The 20562-nt window shown below is 53.7% G+C and overlaps 1 protein-coding gene across 1 annotated transcript in view; it reads right to left on the bottom strand.

Moving 5' to 3' along the window:
- The window catches only part of LOC103762182 (tyrosine-protein phosphatase non-receptor type 11), a 26812-nt gene extending 6354 nt beyond the window's left edge, over positions 1 to 20458 (bottom strand). The window contains exons 1-10 of the mRNA XM_029962404.1: positions 20377 to 20458; positions 11465 to 11587; positions 8177 to 8371; positions 4635 to 4827; positions 4248 to 4367; positions 3889 to 4002; positions 3397 to 3493; positions 2730 to 2809; positions 1934 to 2089; positions 516 to 666 (exon numbers count right to left, since the gene is read on the bottom strand). Coding sequence (XP_029818264.1) covers positions 516 to 666; positions 1934 to 2089; positions 2730 to 2809; positions 3397 to 3493; positions 3889 to 4002; positions 4248 to 4367; positions 4635 to 4827; positions 8177 to 8371; positions 11465 to 11587; positions 20377 to 20384 — 1237 coding nt within the window. The 5' untranslated portion in view covers positions 20385 to 20458. The remainder of the gene's footprint in view (positions 1 to 515; positions 667 to 1933; positions 2090 to 2729; positions 2810 to 3396; positions 3494 to 3888; positions 4003 to 4247; positions 4368 to 4634; positions 4828 to 8176; positions 8372 to 11464; positions 11588 to 20376) is intronic.
- Positions 20459 to 20562: the final 104 nt, after the last annotated feature.

Raw genomic sequence — 20562 nt, 5'->3', positions numbered from 1 at the left:
ACCACCACTCTGGACCAGACTGCAACAGCACTCTCACCAACAGGTTTTTCCCCTCTCCTTTTGCTTTGGACTCAGGGGGGGCCCAAAGAACACCACTCTGTTCATGCCCCAGGGTGCTGGGTTATACATTTGGGTTTTGTGGGTTCAAACCAATTGTTTGTCTGTATAATTGTATTTATTGTATTATTTTATCAAACTGTTATTCTGACTTATCATCTCTCTTTTGAGTCCCCAGGGTGCTGGGTTATACATTTGGGTTTTGTGGGTTCAAACCAATTGTTTGTCTGTATAATCGTACTTATTGTATTATTTTATCAAACTGTTATTCTGACTTATCATCTCTCTTTTGAGTCGGGTTCATTTTCCCCGCCGGTTTTTACCTTTAAACCACCACAAGCCCCAAAACCCATCCCAAACCATCCCACCCAAAGCAGTGGGAGCACTGAGCAAGAAAACCCAGCGAAGGGCAAATCCAGCACTCCCTCCTGGAAGGTTCCAGCCCCGTTCCCACTCGCAGGGAGCTGCAGGACTCACCCTGTCCGGCCGCAGGATCTCCAGCTCCCGCAGCAGATAGCCCTGGGCCTCGCGCTCGCTCACGTGGCGCACGCAGATGCCCCCAAACTCCTTGGTGCTGCCCTTGTCGGGCCAGTAACGGAAGCATTTGTTCTGCAGGGACGGCAGAGAGGCTCCTTAGCCAAAATCTGGGGGGGTGGGAGGTGGGTCTGAGCCCCCCTCCCAAGGGGCCAGGGGGTGATGCTGCATCCGCCGGGGGTGCAGCTCCAGTGGGGAGGTGTAAAGGAGAGCCTTTGTGCACAGAGAGTTAACCTGGGACTGGAAAGGGCCATTCCCATGGGATCCCTGGGGGAATCCTCTGGGGAGACCTTATAGCAGCCTCCCAGTGTGTAAAGGGGGCTTACGAGAGAGCTGGAGGGACTTTTCACAAGGGCATGGAGTGACAGGACAAGGGGGAACAGCCTGAGGCTGAAGGAGGGCAGGATTGGGTGGGATGTTGGGAAGAAATTCTTCCCTCTGAGGGTGGGAGGCCCTGGCACAGGTTGCCCAGAGAAAGCTGTGGCTGTTCCATCCCTGAAGTGTTGGAGCAAACTGGGATAGCAGAAGGTGTCCCTGGGGGTGGAACTGGATGATCTGTAAGGTCCTTTCCAACCCAAACCATTCCATGATTCTACCATCTCCCCCCTCCAGCAGCCCCAGCCTCAGCTAAGGCACTGCCTTGCCAAAATTATGGTCTTGACACACAGCCCCTGAGCTGTCGGTCTGGTCATTGCCTAATTCCTGAGCCAAACCTCCATCCCAAGGGGCTCCACAGCCTGCCTGTCCCTCCCTGTCCTCCAGCCCACCCCCCTGTGCTGTGTGACTTTGCCAGGCTGTGAGCAGAGCTATCTTTATCTCCTCCTTGCAGCTTCCCCCTCATTCCTCAGCCAAGCTGCCTGTGCCAATCCTAATTAGCTCCTGTCTGCAGAAGGCAGTTCTGCATGGCTCTACCTGGAATGTCACTGTATTCCCTGGCCCCTATTCCCCTGATGAAACACATTCAGGTGGCACACAAATGGGTGGATAATTTCTTTTCCCCCTCACATAGCCTGGAACACCCCTCACTCCACCCTCAGCTTGCTGTGACACACATGGTGATTTCTGTCTCTCTCTCCCTCTCTATCTCTGTCACCTGCAGTTCCCCAGAGCCTTGAAGCAAGTCCTGGGAGGGTCACCCTGTTCAAATCTGTGGGGCTGGGGATGTGCAGAGCAAGGTGTTATTTCTCCTCCATGAAGAGGAGCTAAATCTACATGACAAGACAGAGGAAAAACTAAATTAAATGAGAGCTGGACAGAGACAGCTTAACTGAACACCACTAGGACTGGCAGCAGGAATCTTTCAGGCTTGGGGACAGTGCCAAGAGACCCTCCAAGTGCTCACCCGGCCCCGTTCCACCTCCTTGGTGGTCATGACAATGACGTGGGTGTTCTCCTGGTACACCATGGCCCAGAAGTCGTTCACAGTGGTCTGCAGGCAGCCCTGGGTGGCTATATAGACCTTGCAGTGCTCCGAGCTCCTTCCATCTTCAGGGATGCTCTGAGGAACAAAGAGAAGGGGTGGGGGAGAGAAAAGCCAAGGATGCTGGAGTGAGGAACCGGGAATTGCTTCAGCAGCCAAGTCAGCACATCCAGCCACGCAGGATTCCCAAACCAGCTGATTTGCCTCAGGTTCTTCAGCCACTCTCATCATCAGCTTCACCAGAGCTGTCAGAAAATGCTCTGCCAGCCCCCAGGGACCTTCCTTCTGCCGTGCAGCAGAGCCTTCCCAGCAGGAACTGCTGAAGTTTCGGGTGGATGTGGCTGGAATGAAGCCACTCCGATGGTTCCCCGAAGGATGGTGTGTAAGAGCCACAGCAGCATTGCTGGAAATGCAGCTTCCAGCAGCTCTTGGCTGAGAGATACAACTTCAGAGATAATGTTCAATAGCTGAAAGGCAAGGTCAGGCCCCTGGGACCCTCTGAACAGGTAAGGAAAGGAAGGGATGGAGATAAACTCCCAGAGAGGGGCAAAGAGGGCAGGGTAGAATGATGAGATCCCTTGGCACAGAGTAGAAAAAAATCCAGTGTTTGGCCTGGATCCAGCGAAAGATATGGATCCTGAGAGGTTATTCCCTCTAAACTCACACAGAAGCAGAGCTGGGCTGAAGGGCAGCCCCTCGTGGGGTGTCCCCCAAGTACCTTGATGTAGTTGGCATTGATGTAGTCTGAGCCAGGCACACTCTCATCCACGTCCCTGAGGGCCACCCGGGTGGTGTCAACTGCAGGAGGAGAGTCCAGGATGAGCAGGAGTCACCCAGGCAGGAGCAGGGAGGGAGTTTGGGTGCACATCAGTGATACGTGGTGGGGGAGACCGACCCCAGACCAAGTTTTCTACTATTTCCTTTGGAGGCTCATAGAATCAGAGAATACCCCAAAGCTGGAAGGGACCCACAAGGATCATCCAGTCCAACCCCTGGCCTTGCCCAGGATACTCCAACAATCCCACCCTGTCCCTCAGAGCGTTGTCCAAACCCTCCTGGAGCTCTGGCAGCCTCGGGACTGTGATCAAACCCTGGGGAGCCTGTTCAGTGCCCAACCACCCTCTGGGGGAAGAACCTTTTCCAGAACCCTGCCCTGGCACAGCTCCATATGACTCCTTTGGGTTCAGAGGAGAGCAATTTGCCCGTTTTTCACACAAAATAGCAGAACCAGGTTAAAAAGGGGATGGAGACCACCACGACCTGGACAGTGACCACCTCCTTCCAACCCAGCTGTGATCAGAAAGCTCTGCAGGCTTCCCCAGCCCCACAGAAGGCTGCAGGAACCGTGGTGGAAAACCCCAAACCCCTGTCCAGGGTCTCCTTACAGGGAAGGATGTTCTTGTAGCGATTCTTGGCCTTGTTCTCTGGTCGTTGCCCCTCCTTCCTGGGGTACAGGAGCTTGCACTCCTGCTGCTGCAGCATCTGTGGGGACACACCAAAAGAACAGGCAGTGCTGGGCACACAAGGGGAGTCAGAGGCAAGGGAAAGGCTCTTTGGACTTCCTAATGCTGGGAAGAGCAGAGGGAGTGCTGGCAGGAAGGGAAAAGCAGCCAAGAAGCAGCTTGATAGATAGAGAGAGTTAATGAGGGGAGAAGGCACAAATCCCTGCAGGGAACAACAGGGATAAGGAAACAGAAACTGCCTCAGACACGGGAAAAAGCAGCTTAAAAGAGGAGCAGGAATTAACTCAGTTGAACACAGAAAACAAGGAAAAGAGAAATAGGTCGTCAGTGCTGGAAAACCACGATGCTCCCAGAAAAACGGGATATTCTTCACCCACAGGTATAAGCAGGACAGAGCAGGAGAGCATCCCATACCTCAAACTCTTCCCAGAATCCCTGCTTGGCCTTCTCACTGTGATCTGCCATCTTGTTGAGCTCCTTCACCCTGTTCTCGATGTTGGCTGCGTTGATGCGCGTGGCGTTGAAGGGCTGGAAGGCGCAGACAGGACACAAATCACCCCCAGGAACAGGACAAAAAAGCCCCAGTTCCCAAATCCCCGGGGTACTGGCAAGAGCTGGGACCATTCCTGGCGCCAGGGACCTCTGGCAAGTGTGAGCCTGGACGAGCAGGATGTTCCAGAGGGGAGCAGGAGTTCCCAAAGAGCAGGGGGCAGATCTGTGCTCTCCCCCAGGGGTTTGGGCAAGCCCACAGCCAACCAACACGTTGGTTTTACCTGCTTCAGGTGAACCACAGCCCCAGACTTCTCCACCATGGGGTTCTTCTTGTAGTGCTCCACCAGGTCCGTGAGCGTGTCGAACCTCTCTCCTCCCCCCACGTCGTACTTCCCATCCAGCTGCAAGGAGAGGACCCCAAATCCAGTGAGATTTGGGTGCACATCAGTGATACATGGTGGGGGAGACCGACCCCAGACCGAGTTTTCCACTATTTCCTTTGGAGGCTCGTAGAATCAGAGAATATCCCGAAGCTGGAAGGGGCCCCCAAGGATCATCCAAGCCCAACCCCTGGCCTTCCAACAATCCCAGCCTGTCCCTCAGAGCGTTGTCCTGGCTCCCAGAGGGACCACCCACCCAGGGGGAAGCAGGGACAGCCCCTCTCCCACCTGGTAGTGGATCATCACGTGGGTGACGTGTGGTTTTCGGTCCCCGCTCTCCATCTTGTCCTCGTTGGTCAGCACCGACAGGACGAAGTCTCCCGGTTTGCTCTGGCTCTCCCTCACCAGGAAACTTCCCGGCTTCCCCTTCTCCGTCAGCAGCTTCTCCGCCTCCTTGCCCGTGAGGTGCCCGTGGTACCACCTGGGCAGCAGCAAAGGGGGGGCAAAGTCACCTCAGAAAGGTTCCTCAGACAAGGGCTGAGGGGGTGGTGCTCGTGGAAAACCTGTTCCCAGGCTCCCAAGCCGGCTGGCAGGGCACAGACCTGGATTTATTTTGGGAATGGTCCCCGGTGACTCCCTTCCAGCAGCCTGCAGTGCCACATCAGTACCTTTCCCCAGGCTGGAGGTGCCAAGACGTGGCTGTGTCCTCCAGACAGATGTGACAGGGCAGTGCCACGTGGGGTGTGACAGGGCCTGCCACCCAGGGACAGGCTCTGAGACACGACTCTCACTGTGCTTTCTTGAAGGTGGCTTTTTCCTTAGTTCTTAATAATTTAGCTTTTAATAATTTTAATGATTTAATAATCCTTTAAATTTTTTTTTAATTGATTTCCCTTAATTTTTTTAATATGGAAGAAGAGGAACTCTTGGAGTCAGACGGTGCCAGACACAAGCACAGGGCTCAAGGCCAGGTTGGACAAGGGCTTGGAGCAACCTGGGCTAGTGGAAGGTGTGGGAAGGGGGTGGAATGGGCTGGGATTTAAGGTCCCTCCCAACCCAAACCATTCTGGGATTCTGTGGACAACACTGGCCAGGAGCAAGACGCTTTGCCACAGTTTGGGAAGGGTTTTCTGAGGGTCTCCCTGGTTGCAATCACTGCTGCCACACCCACCCAGCTCACTCACCTGGCTCAGGGCTGGCTGAGGGAGCACAGAATTGTCCTGCACGCTCACCTGGAGTGGCCAAACTGGGTCCCCAGTGGGTTTTTTCCCAATCCAGCCCCACCTGCAGCCACATCTCTGGCCAGTGGCAATTACAACGTGCAGAGGTTTGTGCTCAGCTCTTCCCAAACCTCACTGCATGAGCACAGCTCGCCCCACCTCCCTGTCTGGGCACATCTTGCCCCTGTTTCTCCACCTGATCTCCCAGAATCCTTTCTCCTGCTCTGCTGACACACTCCCACTGCAGTCCCAGGGGATGCAGCCTTGCCATGGTGCCCTGAGGTTAAACACACAATAATCTGGGAATTCCTTGTTGCTGCCTTCTCCAGCACTACCCTGGTAGCTCCATGCTCTGGCCAGCACCTCACCTGCCCTTCCCTGGGCAGCAGCACATCCCACCCACCCCCAGCAACTCCCTGGGGTGGGAATGTCCCCAGCCCCCTGCTCCAGCCTTCCACATCCCACCCACCCCCAGCAGCTCCCCAGGGTGGGAATGTCCCCAGCCCTCTGCTCCAGCCTTCCACAGGGACCCACAGCAGCTCCTTCCATCCCCACACTCCATCAGCAGCTCTGGGCAGATGCCACAGGTCCCCTTGAAGGCAGCCAAGCTGCCAGGAACCCAGAGAGGCTCCAAAGAACCTCCCAGCAATGGCATCACGTCACGTCTCGGCGAGGCTGGCCCCGAGGATGAGGTTTATGGAAGGGCAGGGAGTGATGTTGGGCCCTGAAGTCCCAACCCAGCATCTTGCAAGGGCAGCCAGGCCCAGCCTGGCTGGGAATCCCCTTTACTCCTTCCCTCAGGGTTGAGATCAGGCCCACGGGCTGCACAAGGGCAGGATGACCCAGCTGAGCTGAAGAACCCTCTGCCAGCACTGCTGGGATCCAGCCCCAGGGCTTGGAAAACCACGTCCTGCTGTATCCCAACACCACCCTCATCTCATCTGCTTGGAGGATTTGGACTCTTCTCCCTCCTTTCTCCTCGATGCCACCACCTGTGAGGTCTGGAGGAGTGTTTCTGGCCCTTCCCTGCCAAGCCAGCCTGTCCTTGGCAGGAGAAGAGGGGGAAGCCCGGCTGAGGGAAGGGGGTTTCCACTTTTCCAGGCTTTCTGCTCCCGTGGGGGCTGCTTTTCACACCACGGGGAGCAGAGAAACCTCCCCGGCAGCGAGGGAGCACATGAGCTGGAGGGACTTCCCAGGGCTGGGCTCTCATATGACCTGTGGAGGGCAGAGCTCTGCAGCATTTTGGGAACTGAAAGGAGCCCGTGCCAGCCTCCCCCTGCCCACCATGTGGCACTGGGGGAACTGAGGGGGAGGAAAAGGAAAAAAGGGGTCACTGGAACATTCGTGGCTGGGGCTTCATCACTGAACCACCATAAATACAGTCATTAATGACTTATGCTAGATTAGTCTTTTTAATCTCAGTTTAGGTATTAACTTCTGGCTTCTTTAACTTTATTTAAGCCTTGTTTAATTTCGATTTTCTTTGCTATCCTTTTCCTCCCAAAGAGCTGCTGATCATGGTTTTAACTTCCCAACTGTCTTTAAGAATAAGTAACCTACAGACTGAAGGAAAAAAAGTTTTGGTGATTAAGAGTCACAAGCTGAAACAACACCTTGGTTTGAAACACAAACGAATTCTCCTTACAAGACATAGTTTTCCTTGCCCCAACATCCTCCCTGCAACACCCCCTCCTATTATCAGTACAATAAGAAGTAAGAGTTGTTTCTGCTGTGACTTTTGGGATTAGTTGAAGGGGTGTTTGCATGTCTTTAAAAAAAAAAAAAAAGGGTTGCAAACACTTCAAATTAAGACAAGGAAAAACAGCTCTTTCAGGGAACTAATCTTCTGTCAGATAGAGTGGTATCAATATATCCCCCCAGATGAAGGGGAGGAAAAAAAAGGTCATTAAATCAGGTGGAAACAGCCCGAAGGAGCCCAAGGAGAGTCATCCATCCCTGCAAGGCAATCCTTGCTGGGATGAACAGGGGTTACAGGCTGAGATGGGGTGGGGGAAACACTTTCTTTGGGGGATTTCTTGCCCAGGAGGACAAGTCACTTGTAGGTGGTTTTGTTTCCTTCAGAAACAAAAACGTGGGACTGCTGAGACAGACCTGTAGGGCTCTTTGTGGATGGATTCACCCTGCTCATACTGGATGGGGCTCTGAGATGTCCCTGCCCCTAAATGCCATTTAAATGTCCCTTCCAACCCAAACTATTCCAGGATTCTATGTTGCCTAAAAGCTGGAGAAAGCTTTTTAGCACGAGCTGACAAGCAAAGAGCAAAGAGCTTGACCGTGTCACCTGCCAGCTTCTGGCTGTAGGGTCACAGAGTCACTGAGGTTGGAAAAGACCTCTCAGACCATCAGATGGAACCTTTGGCCCCTCACCACCTCATCAGTCAGATCGTGGTGCTAAAAAAGTGCCACACCTGTGAATGTCTGTGTGAATGGCTGCGTCCCAGACACGGGCAGCTTTTGGGTCACCGAAGTTTCATCACACCAAGCACACCCTTGTTTCAGGTTCCTTCCCAAACCCAGGTCTCCAGGCTGAGCCACCTGGGAAGAAACCACCCCCAGCCCGGGGCAGGGCAGTGGGAGAGCCTGGTTTACCTCTCCGAGGTGGGGTCCTGGCAGTTCAGGGGGTACTTGAGCTCGATGACGTTGCTGTTCTTCTCCCTGAGCAGCCCCTGCTGCTCTGTGTAGTACTGCACCAGCTCTGCCAGGGTGGCAAACTTCTCACCCCCATACAGGTCATAGTAATCCCCCGTGTTCTGGATCTTGATGTGGGTCACCTCGTCGTTCCTCCTGAGGGAGGGGGGCAAAAAACACCATCAGGGTGAGGGAATGGAAACCCAACTCCAGCCTGCAGGGCTCAGCTGAGCACCAACCCACCCCTGGGAGCTGCACCACCAGCTCTCCCTGCACTCAGGTGCCACCCTGCTACCCCCAGGAAAGGGATGGATGCTCCTCGGATGAGGTTCCTCAGCCAAGAGCTGGCTCTGTGCCTCACCAGCTGCCACCCAGAAAGCCTCACACAGAGGCTTTAGGGAGACAGTGTTTTAGGCTCTCCTTAAAGCAGCCCTGACTTGCTAAAAAATACTTTATCAACAAGAACCAGCAGCTCCAGTTTGCTCTTGGATGCTTTGTCTGGCGTTGAGGTGATTTCCAGTTCGTGCCAACCCAGTGACAACCACCGAGTGTGAACAGGCAGAGACAGCATCCATGTATTCCCATCATCCCACATTAACAGCAGAATAAACCCAGGAAAAGGCTGACAATCGGGCCTGAGGTGGGAAAAGCTGCATCTGGAGCCTGGACAGTCACACTGCACCTCGAGAACAAGGTCCTGGAGACAGAACCCAACCATCTGCAGCAGGGGAAGCTGCAGGGTGGCACTGCTGGGTGTTCACAGAGACATGGATAACTCTCTCTGACACGTCTGCCCTGGCTGCCACCCCAAACCCAGCTGTTCTGCGGGCACAGACTTCAAAGTTTGGCAATGTTTGCATGAGCAGAACTCACTGGATGGGAAAGAGAACTGGCTGGGAGATTCCCAGCCCGGCCAGCACGATGACAATGCCTCTTCTCCAAGAGGGGCTGGCACACCAAGTGCTCCTGCCATTCATGGCAGCAGCTGGACCTGAAGAGCCCTTGTGCAGCCCAGAAAAATACAGCACACACTGTTTTTTCCCTGAGGCTCAAAACCCTCCCTTCCTTCCACAGCTCCAGCCCCAGCCCAGCCCACAAAGGCTCAGTTCACAGCCCCAGCCCCGAGGCCTGTGAGCCCTTCAGGGATGAAAAGCAGAGAGATAATCAAGGTCATTCATCCCCCAAGCCCTCAAGGTCACTATAAACACAAAGGACAATGATCAGTGCCCGTTTCCTTCCCATTTCGAGGTCTGCAGCTCCAAGCTGGGCAGCAAAACTGGGCTGTGCAGCAGCAGCATCCCATGAGCTGTGCCCTGGACTCTCTGACTGGGGAAATAAAGCATAAAAGAGGTGCCCAAAAATCCCTGTGCTGGAGGGCATGGCCACATCTGGCTAAGCCCCACCGAGCTGGACAGGGAGGCAGCACTGATTAACAGCACAGCCCCACTCTTTGGCAGCTTCAGTGAGAGTTGCCTCCATTCCAAGCTAAGCTTCTTTACACCACCAGCACAACTCCTCAGCCAGATTTCCACGAGGGTTTCTTGATCCAAAATACTCCCACTTGGGAATCTGAGCCCACACTGCAGTGACCACCAGGCTGCTTTTGTTAAAGCAGAACACAGTCAGTAACAACAGGACTCACAAAAAACCCAAGCAGACCCTTTTTTTTTTTTTGTCACTAGAGGTAAAAGAACTACTTTAAATGTCAGAAATAACTGCACCAATTGCATCCTCAAAAGTCTTTTTTGGTCACGTGCCTGTGTGTCAGACAGAGGCAGCCTATATATACCTATATATATACCTGTCCAGTTCAGAGATTAAAAAAGAAAAGAAAAGAGCTCTGTCGGGATATAATTCTAGATGAGAATAATAACACATTGTTCCATCTTTGTCACAGGGAAAGGGGGAAGATAACTGCCCCAAGAGGGGTTTGATCCAAGGGGATAAGGCAGCAAGGAGAGGGGAAAAGCCTCAGCAGAGCCACTTGGCTGCTCTGATCAAGCAGGGCCCAACCACGCTCCTGGGAGATGTAACATCACTCCTGGGAGATGTGACACCACTCCTGGGAGGTGTGACATCACTCCTGGGAGGTGTGACATCACTCCTGGGAGATGTGCCATCACTCCTGGGAGGTGTGCCATCACTCCTGGGAGGTGTGCCATCACTCCTGGGAGGTGTGACACCACTCCTGGGAGATGTGACACCACTCCTGGGAGATGTGACATCACTCCTGGGAGATGTGCCATCACTCCTGGGAGGTGTGCCATCACTCCTGGGAGGTGTGACATCACTCCTGGGAGGTGTGACATCACTCCTGGGAGATGAGCCATCAAGGTGAGATTCACTGTCCTGCCAGGTGGAAAAGCTCTGCCCAGCCTGTCCTTTGCACAAAGTTTCTCCAAACACAGCACTGGGTCAAGGGATTTATAAACTCTCTGGAGCTTCCTAAACAAAACAAGGGTTGTTGGAACTAAAGAGAAGCTGCCACAAAAGAGAGAGAGAGAGGCCCGTGTTCCAAAACAGGTCTGTGTGCAAGTGCCTGGGGGAACCTCTGCTGAGCCAACTCCCTGCAAGGCACCAGCTGGATGGTGCTCATGGAAAGCTCAAGCCTTGAACCCACTGCTTTTCTCTCAGGGACTCACTGGGGGATGTTACTCTGTCCTTTGCACAAAGTTTCTCCAAACACAGCATTGGGTCAAGGGATTTATAAACTCTCTGGAGCCTCCTAAACAAAACAAGGGTTATTCCTCCTGGTGGTTCTGCTCCACTGCATCCCTTAGGATGCCCCTCAGGGCTTCCACTCACAAAGACCACTGACAGAACTTTCCTCCTGCCACTGCCTTGGTCCCAAAGAAAACAGGAGCATGTTGGAGGTGATCTTAAAGGGAATTCAGCTGTGGTGAGGCTGGGCAGCAGCTCACCCTCCTCTGAGGGTGACCCTGGGACCCCTCACAGACACAGAAAACGAGTCTCTCCCAAAGGCAGCTGCACTTGGGTCCTTTGGAATCAGAGTGAGAGGGTTCATCCCCGCTGGGACCCAACATACTCTTCCCTCCTCTGGCAACAGCATGGAAACACGTGCCAGGAGCCCAGCCCTGGCAGGACAGGGGCATGTGCAGCCCCCAGGGATGAACAAATCAGAGTGTGGCTCCTGGCACAGCCTCTGCAGAGACGGGGAGAGTTCAGTGAACCTTTGACTTCAGGGAGAGGTGGCCTGGAGAGCTCCATCCAGCCCCTTGCTCCTCTTACCTGACAGAGAGAGTGAAGTCCCCGGGGTTGCTCTTGCTGGGGCGAGCCAGGAAGCTGCCATGGACACCCCTGGTCAGGAGGAGCTTCTCGGCCTCAATCCCACTGATGTTGGGATGAAACCACCTGTAAAGGGCAGAAGGGACACGTGAGAGGGTGATTCACCCCTTTTTCCACCTGCAGGCACAGTCTGGTCCTGTCCATCTCCTCACCCTCCTGCCACGGCAGAAAAGGGAAATACAGACAAGTTCACCCCGAGGGGGGAAATGTTTCATCATTTTCTGTGCTACTTTAATGTAATCTTTGTATTTTAAGCGTCATCAAACCACCTCCTGATCTAATTTCTGCGCTATCAGTCTCCATCAAGTTCCCTTGATCACAAGAACTGGTGTTTCCCCAGGCTTTAATGAGTGCTAAATATGCACATTACACCAATGATTCCCCACGTGGCACCGGTTTTATGGCTCCTTTTTTTTTTTTTCCCCCCCCAGAAGCTGCTGAAAATCCACTTTTCTAAATGCCAGGCTCTTTTGAGTAATCTCACAAGTCCCACACAGAGCACCCCAAAAGGAGAGGCACTCGATTCTGAAAGTATTGCTCAGCTTTAGGTCACGCTCCAGCAGCCACTGATGGAATATTCCACATGAGCAAAGAGGAGATGAGCCACAATTAAACGCTGGATGGTAACAAGGGGGGTTTATTTAGAGTATTTTTGAGGCAGCACCAGCTGCAAGAGAACTGGCTGCACAGCCAAACCCCCCTTCAGAGCAAAAGACAATGTTACAGGAGTCCCTGGAGGTTGGACAGGTCTGAACTAAACAACTAAAAACTGCAAGGTTTAGCGTTCCAAGCGAGTGAAACGTGGGGTTTTCAGGAGGAGAATATCTGGAAGCATTTAGGAGGCTGGTTTCTGGGATACAGCTGCCCCTGGGTCGGATTCAGCCAACACACTGTCCCCCCCCACCTCCCCAAAGGGTTTGCAAGTTTATCTCAGTGGGGGCAGCGAAATGCCTGTGTTAGGAAATGCAGCCAAACCCACCCCACAAACAGAGTGTGTGTTTGTCTCCAAGGTACACACAGGAAAGGTCAAGAAATGTCACCATCTCCTCCACAATTTGGGATTTCCTCCCTGCCACCACAAGCCAAACAGTTTTGACTGCAGATCCCTGGATTTCTGCAGGAGGAGAGGTGTTTTAGGTAGGGAAGGGTCGTGGAAACAGATGGTAAAGAGGAATCCCAGTGTTTCCAAGCCTGTATTCCTGACATCCCACGAGTGCCACCCTTTCATAAACCTGCTGTCTGCAGGGCCAGCACTTAACTGGGCCCCAGAGCTGCTCCTGGGAGGGGAAGGAATGTTCTAATGGGGCTTAATGGAGCTCAGGGACACCCCAAGGCTGCCAGAGGCCACACACAGCATTCCCACTGAATGCTAATGGCAGGAAAAGCAGCATGGTGGGGGAAAACTAAGGAAATATCTTTGGTAATGAGAGTGGGATGAGAGCTCTTGCAGATATGGACACACCAGCTCTGGGAACGTCCCAGTCTGTGTGGCAGTGTCCAAACCCCTTCAAAGGCTGCCCAAAAACCCCCCCATGGAAACTCAGGTTATCCTGGGATGCTCAGCTGGAGCCAGACCTGTGGGATGCTGAGAACAGACACCTCTGTCGGTGCCAGAAGAGGGCAGAGGTGCTGGGGCTGTGAATATTCCAGCAGCCAAGGCACTGGGATGCCACGAGGAACAGCCAACAGGGACAAAAGGGCCTGATGTCCAACCTCCCTCCTACCTGGGAGGACCACAACCCTCTTCCCTTTCCACTGTTGGCCACAGCCACAAAATCCATCCACAAGTCCCTTTTCAGCCTCTTTTTCTCAGCTTTCAAACACTCCAAGAAGGAAAGCAACTTAAAGAGGACCCAAACTAGATCCCCACCACAGGAAAAAAAAGTCCATTGTTAATATCAGGCCATGTTCTGATGTCAGCAAATAATAAACATCACTGTGCAGTGGGTCACTCAGGCAATGGCTTTTTGCAGGACTGAGTCACCCCTGGAGAATCCCCGGAAATAAAAGTGGGGATCCAGGTATTTCAGACACAGGTACCTCCTTCTCCTCCAAACAGGAGCAACATTCCAGCAGAAGCCCTGAAAAAGGGACTCTTTCTCCACATGAAAAATTTATCAAATAATTTCTCTTTAATTACTAAAGAGTCATCATTTCCATGCACTATTAGTCATTTCCTCCCTCACATGAGCAGGAATGCTTTCTTCTGCTGGAATGCATCCCTGTGCTCCTGTCTTGGGATAAAACAGAATAAAGAGTTGAGCAACACTGTTACACCCTTAAGAAACCCATAAAACGAGGCAGTTTTAAAAGCCTGTCTGGGAATCCTGGACTCTGAACAGCTCCAGCAAACATCCCATGAAGTGGATAAAGGATAAAAAAGCACCATATCCAAAAGGATACCACAGCAGTGGAGCAGAACATGGCACTGGGGAAGCAGGGTGATCCCATCCTGGTGCAGAGGAACCCTTAGAAATGACTGTCTGAGGTGCCACAGGGGGATCCAGCTCCCAGCTAGGATGACCCTTTAACCTACAGGTAAACCACAAAGTTCCTCAGTGAGGCCCCAAAGGAGATGGAAATGAGTTATTCCAGACCACCACCTTTCCTTTCCCCTTCTCTCCCAGAGCTCAAAAGCAGCCCAGAAGAGGAAGGTGTCAAAGTGGGGTTGAACTCCATGATCCTTGGGGGTCCCTTCCAGCTCTGGATATTCTGTGATGCCATGGACACGGTGGCTGCTGAGCCTCACAGACCAGCAGAGCCAGGATGTCTCCCCAAATCCTGCCCATGGGAAAGCAGAGTCACCCCAGGACACGGGAAAGCCACGGGCACAGGGCTTGGGGACAGACCCTGGCTCTGGGGGTGCCCAGAGCAGCCAGCCCCAGGTGCACGTGCCCTGGGTTTGTAGGACAGTTCAGCCCAGAGGCAGGGAGAGAATCTGGAGCATCTGGAATGGTAAAACTTCTCTGTGTTTGGCTTGGAGAGGATCAAAGCAAATATGGCTCAAGAGGCTCCGTGTGTGGTTCAGCACAGGCTCCGATCCAGCAGCTTGGGAACTGGGAGAGGATGGGATCAACCACCACCAGAGCTCCCTTCTGCTCTGCTCCAGCCCCCCAACAGCAGCCAGGAGCTGGGGGACAATGCTCACAGCAGATGCTGTCGATGCAGGGCAGGCAGACCCCCAAATCCCCAGCAGAGTCAGCCCACCTCCCTCTGCAGTGGGGAAAGGCAGGATGGATCCAGGAGGATCCAGGAATGGATCCAGGAGGATGGACCCTGCCCTTGGAGGCAGCCAGGCAAATAATCAGCTGAGGATTCTTCCAGCAGAGAAAGGAGGTTGTGGACTGGTGAGAGCAGGTGTAACTTGGGGCAGAGCAGCTCTTTGCAAGGGTAAGTGTCCTGTTCAGCAAATAGGGAAAAAAAAAACCCTTCAGAGCTGCAGAAGGGACCCAGACACTTCATATCCATTCAGAGGGAATATAAACATCCATCAGCTCGTTGTGTTGGGCTGTAGGAACCGCTCAGCCCCTCAGCAGGGTGGGTACCAAGCCCTAACCCCAGAGGGAAGCCCTCTCTCCGTGCCTCTGGATATTCCCTTCCTGCACCCACTGCCTTCTGGGCAGCTTTTCCAGTCACTTGGCACATCAAAATCCAGGCAAGGGCAATCTCCCCTTTTCCCTCAGCAGCCTCTGGACCACCCCAGCCCACTGTCCTGCTGCAGGACACCCCAGTGATGCTTCACCCACCCACAGGGGGTGTGAATCACCTGAGGCTGCAGCGATGGAAAGTTCAGCCCACGCCTCTGCCCATCAGCCAACGACCTTCACGAGGGGTGAAGCAGAGCTGGTGGGAGCTGCAGAGCACCCAGAGCTCCTCTGTGTCACAAAGAGGGGTTTAACTCACCACCCACGCTCTGGTTTGAAACCCAAACCCTCCCGTCGGTGAGGGTTTCACACCCAGCTCTTGAGAAGAGCCTCTCCAGAAGTGCCACCTGCACAGGAGCACCCTGGGCACAGCAGTCTCCATCAAAAAACCCCTGGGTTTAGGCAGGGATTAACTGACCTACATCACTAAGATCAGTTTTATGACTCTTGTCATTTAATTCCAGTCTCAACCCCGTCCCTGAAGACCTGGAGGAAGGTGCTGGACAGACCCATCCTGGGGGAGGGGGTGGCTTTTGCTGAAGCAGGAAGAGCAGAGTGCACATCCAAAGCCCAGAGACAGCAGGGAAAGCACTCCAGGAGCTCTTTCCTTCCAGAAGCAGGAGCAGGCACCACCCTCCTGGCAGGGAGCTGGTGCAGACAGTTCCCATTTACTTGGCTCTGGAGCCTCAGCTGGCACTAATTGCTAATTAATATAAATTCACATCTGTCCTGTCTCCCTGACACACGCAGCAGTCTGCACTCATCAACTCCCTATGATTCAGTTCCTTTATCTAAATTATTCCAGTCCATGCCTGCCCCTGGCACATCTCCCTCTCTCCACGTGCTGTCTCATTCCTTCCCCTCCTGGACCATCCACCCCACCTCCCAAAAGCAGCAGCACACCCATGATCTGGCACAGCCTCTCAGCAAAAAGGTTTCAAGTTGTTCAGGTGCCCCAAAGTGATTATTTTGCTCAGGGAACTAAATAGCTTGTTCAATCTGGCTGAGATCAGAGCAGACAGAAATCACTCCGAGGACAAGTAGCACGAAAAACTCCTGTCACATAAATAGCAGCCAGTTAAGGGAGATGCATCAGCTCCTCTGCCTGGGATGGATGCACAGGAAAACACATCATCTGGAGGAGCTGGCATCTCTGTGGTCCCAGATTTGCTTGGCAAAGTCTGCCAGGGTTCCCTCAGCCTCTCTGCTGTAAGTTCACATCTCTTAAAAAGGCCCTGATCTGAGCTGGGAAGGGTCAAAATGCAATCACACCCAAGTCACCTGTTATCCCTCCAGGGAAACCCTGGGTTATGAATCAGGTCATCAGCTCAAAAACAGCGATTTCCAGGAGAAAAACCCAAGAACTGCAGCACAGCCCACGTGGTTGTCACTGCCTGCCTGCGTGGAGGAAGCCTGGGTGAACTTCCCAGGGAAAAGGGCACCCTGCTCTCCAGACACCCTTTGTGACAGCCTTGCTCTGGGTGAAAAAAACAGAGCTAAAACACTGTTCACACTTCTCCTTTTCACCCAGACAAGCACTGTCCAGGGGGCAGGCTGGGACACAAAGCACCTCACCTGAGCTCCACGGAGGCTCCTCATCCCAGCCAGCCCAGGGCAGCCCTGGCCAGGGACACACTGCCCCAGGTCTCACACTCAGTCACTCACACACCTGTTTTAAGGGCATCTTCCAGCCCTAGTTTTAGGGACACAGCTCTGCCTGGCTTCAGGAAAGGCAGGGGAAGCTCAGCAGGTCTAAAGGGAGGTGCTGATTTCCCAGCTCCTTCTCTCAGTGACCCTTCCCTCAGCCGAGGTTAGTCCAGGCCATGGCCAGGCTGAAGTGGCTGCAAGAAGCTTGGTCTCCCCAGCCTGCACACATTCCAGGGCTCTGCCTATCACTGGCACTTCCTCACAGCCCAAACCACACTCCTGATATGGGAAAAACCCCCTTCCACCATCACAAACCCCCCTCCACCACCACAAACCCCCTTCCACCACCACGGCTTGCGCTGCCCAGATAAAGGCTCGGCGGTGACGAGCAAAGGAAGCCACGGACAAAATTAAGACCCAGGACACAGCAAAACCCACACCATCTGCAGACAGAAAGGGCAGAGTGCTCCACAGGAACAGAGCACAGGTGTGTGACCCGGGCTGTGCTGTCACACGGGACGGATGTGACAGCGACTGGCACCTGCCCCTGAGCTGCTGTGCCCTCCCAGCCCGGCCCAGTGAGCAGCTCCTGCACCCACCACTGCACCCCCGGGAGGCTGAGGCACACCAGGGGCTGGTGAACACGTGCAAGAGATGAGAGGGGTTGTGCCTGGGCCATTCTGAAGGTCCCCCCTCACTCCTGGTCCATCAGTTTGCAAACACTCGGGTCTCACAGCTCTGGTCTTGCAGCCACAGCTTGTGAAAAAATCAAGCACAGGCATTGCTCCAGGAGATTTTCCACAGCATTCCAATTCCCAGCGTGCTCACCTTGACTCACCCAGTAGCTCTGGGCTTCTCTTTGGCCAACTGAAGAGTCCATCCAGGGGGTGCAGAGGGATTGAGACACAGTGGTGGCCCAGGGGACATTTCCCAGACAGCAGAGAAAAGTCTGACTGACCACCCCATGCTGTGCATCCATGCAAACCAGAGTGGGCCTGTCAGCCCTTGGATTTGGGTATCCCTGCACCCACGTTCCCCAACTCCAGACACACAGGGACTGTCACCCATCGGGCTCCAGCTGGTCCTGTCCAGCCACAGGAGGAGGAGTGGAAGCTCCAAGCTGAAGGCAGGGAGGAAGGAGCTGTCAGAGAGCTCAGCCTCCCACCACCAGTGCCAGCTCACATCTCCACTTCCAAAGGAAGATATCCCACACTCCTGCCTGGATGCAAGAGCTCCTTCTGTGGAGCATCACAGGGTTCTCCATCCCCCCAGGGTCCATCCCCACCAATTTATTCATCAACAGACTCACATCAGGGCACCTCAAGGATGGAATCACAGCAGAAAGAAGGGTCCAGAAACATCTTTACTGCAGGTCATGATGAGACACCCAAAGAATTTGGGCAGAGGGGTGTTGGGTAAACTTAAACTCTGTGATTAGTGTAGTAAAGGCTTGGGGCAGGGACTTCAGGGGGAGTGTTCTGTCCACTGGTGTTTGAACAAGGACAGATCCCAAACCTGCCACCTCTCCCCTTGAATCATCCATATCCCAGAAGGATTTGGCTCTCAGCCTCTCACTGCTGTTCCCAGCTGGCAAAATCCAGGTGGGAAGGAGCTGGGGAGGGAAGAGCACCTCTAAAATCTGCAGAAGAGAACAGCTGGGACTCCAAGGAAAGACAACAAGGGCCTGGAACAGGCACCAGCTGCTTCCCTGGGAAACGGTGCATATTCCCATGGAGCATATTCCCAAGGAGCAGAGGCCTTCCCAGAGGGGCAGCAGCTGAAACTGCTGGGAAGAAGACACCAATTTTGCCTGACAGTTCTCAGTTTTCCCAGAATGGGAGAGGCAGCCCCAGTTTTTATCAGGCCAAGGAGTGTTTCAACACCCAGCCAGGCTCACCTGCACCAGCAGGGAACTGGCAGCTGGGGCTCCTCCAAGTTGCCCAGAGGATTTACACCCATGTTCTCTTAATTAAAAAAAGGTGTTTAGCTCAGGCCCCTGGAGCTGTTTTGGCAGCAGCAGCCCCAAAGGTGTGCGAGGTCGTTATTTTTGGCTGCGGTTTTCAAATTTTCTGATTTAATTCTCCGAAACAAACTTAATATTTAAAGCAACCTTTTATACTCAAAGGTTATTTCGCTGTAAGGACCACCATAAACACCAAGCTACACTTTAACCTCAGCCAATAATGCCTTGCCTACTGGTCTCAAAACCTCTAACAGGAGGAGAAACCTCTTTAGAACTCCCTCCATCCATGGACAGTTTTCTGGCCCGTATATTACAGATGGTTTTGTTCTCATAAAGCAGCTCAAAATTAAATTGCAGGCCCACCTGCCAGACAGCTGGAGCATTAAAAATACCTGTCAGCAGCCAGCCCCAGCTGCTGTCTGACTGACAGGCTTCCTCCTGGAGCAGGAAAAGTATTTGTTTAGCTGCTCTGCTCTGATCCAGTGAAGCAGAAAACACCCAGAGAGCAGAAACAGAACCACCAGCCCCTCCTGCAACACTTGAGAGAGCAGCACTGAGAGGAGGGGGGGCAGAAGCCTTGGGATGCTCCCGAGGTAGCAGGGAATGTAAAGTACCAACAGGCTGGAGCTGCTTCCATCCCCTGGATCCCTGAGGAGCGCTGGGAGCGGCCCGTGCCCGAGGGAGGGAGGAAGGAAGACCCAAGGCAGGCTCCACTTGGCACTCCATGGCAAAGAGCCACTCGCACAACGCTCCCAAAGCCTCAAATGCTGCTTCAGGCACAGCCCTGCATCCATTCCCTGCGTTTCCAGCCTTCTCCACGCTGCCTGCTGTGCCTCCCAGCCTGGCAGGGGGATCATTTCACACTCCATTCCCTGCTGCAGCAGAGCCTTGCACAGCTCACACCCCACAGAACCTTCACTGCTCCACACTTCATGCCCCATATAACCTTCATTACATGACACACCGCCCTTCTGACTAAAAGCTGCCATTTCACGCACTTTGTAGCAAAAAAAACCCACCCAGAGAACATCCAGCACCCCGAAATCAGGATGTTCCACCACCAGCAAGCGAGTTACCAAGCCCACGAAAAGCGTGCTCAGCCGGAGAGATAAGGCAGAAAACTCTTTAAACGCAGCGAGGTAACGCGAGATAAAAATCTAATAAGAGCACAAAATAACATCCTGCCCGGGCAGGGATCACCTCTCGCAGTCAGCACGGCGAGCCACACGAGCTGCGCTCCCACAAACGAAACTGCGAACGCCCCGTTCCCCAGCGCCGACGGCAGCGCAGGGACAGAGCCACCGGCACCATGTGCTTGCTGCAGGGCCAGCTGAGAAAAGTTTCCACCGGAGAGCCCGGCCTGTCTGCAGACAATTTGCTAAATAGCCCTGTTAATCACTTTTCCCACCTTAAAGCCCCCCCCCCCGCCTCCCCGGGGGCTCTCTGTTAATCAGCTCCTGCAGCACAAGTGGCACCTTTCTGGGCACTCCCAGCGACCTCCACACCTTCTCCCCTTCGCTTTGCTCCCCCTCAGAACAATCAGCTTTGTTAAAAATAGAAGCCAGACACACGCACACACAGAGAGAGAGCAGATCTCCTACCTCACCATAACTGGTCAAGGCTCCTGACCCGACACAGAGACTCGTTAGTCCACAGAAACCACAGGGCAGGAAGATTCGGAGGGTTCGGGAGGTGGGGGGAGAGCTGCTCTAGGATGCAGAGGGCACTTCGCTGCCTCCCAGGAACGCTCCAGCCTCCAGCATCCTCCGGCAGCGCTGGGCAGGGCG

Source organism: Manacus vitellinus, unplaced genomic scaffold, assembly GCF_001715985.3.
Source record: "Manacus vitellinus isolate BGI_N305 unplaced genomic scaffold, ASM171598v3 scaffold_46_pilon, whole genome shotgun sequence".
In the NCBI taxonomy this organism is placed as follows: domain Eukaryota; kingdom Metazoa; phylum Chordata; class Aves; order Passeriformes; family Pipridae; genus Manacus; species Manacus vitellinus.
The sequence above is the reverse complement of the archived record's forward strand: the minus strand, read 5'-3'. Positions and strand labels throughout refer to the sequence as shown.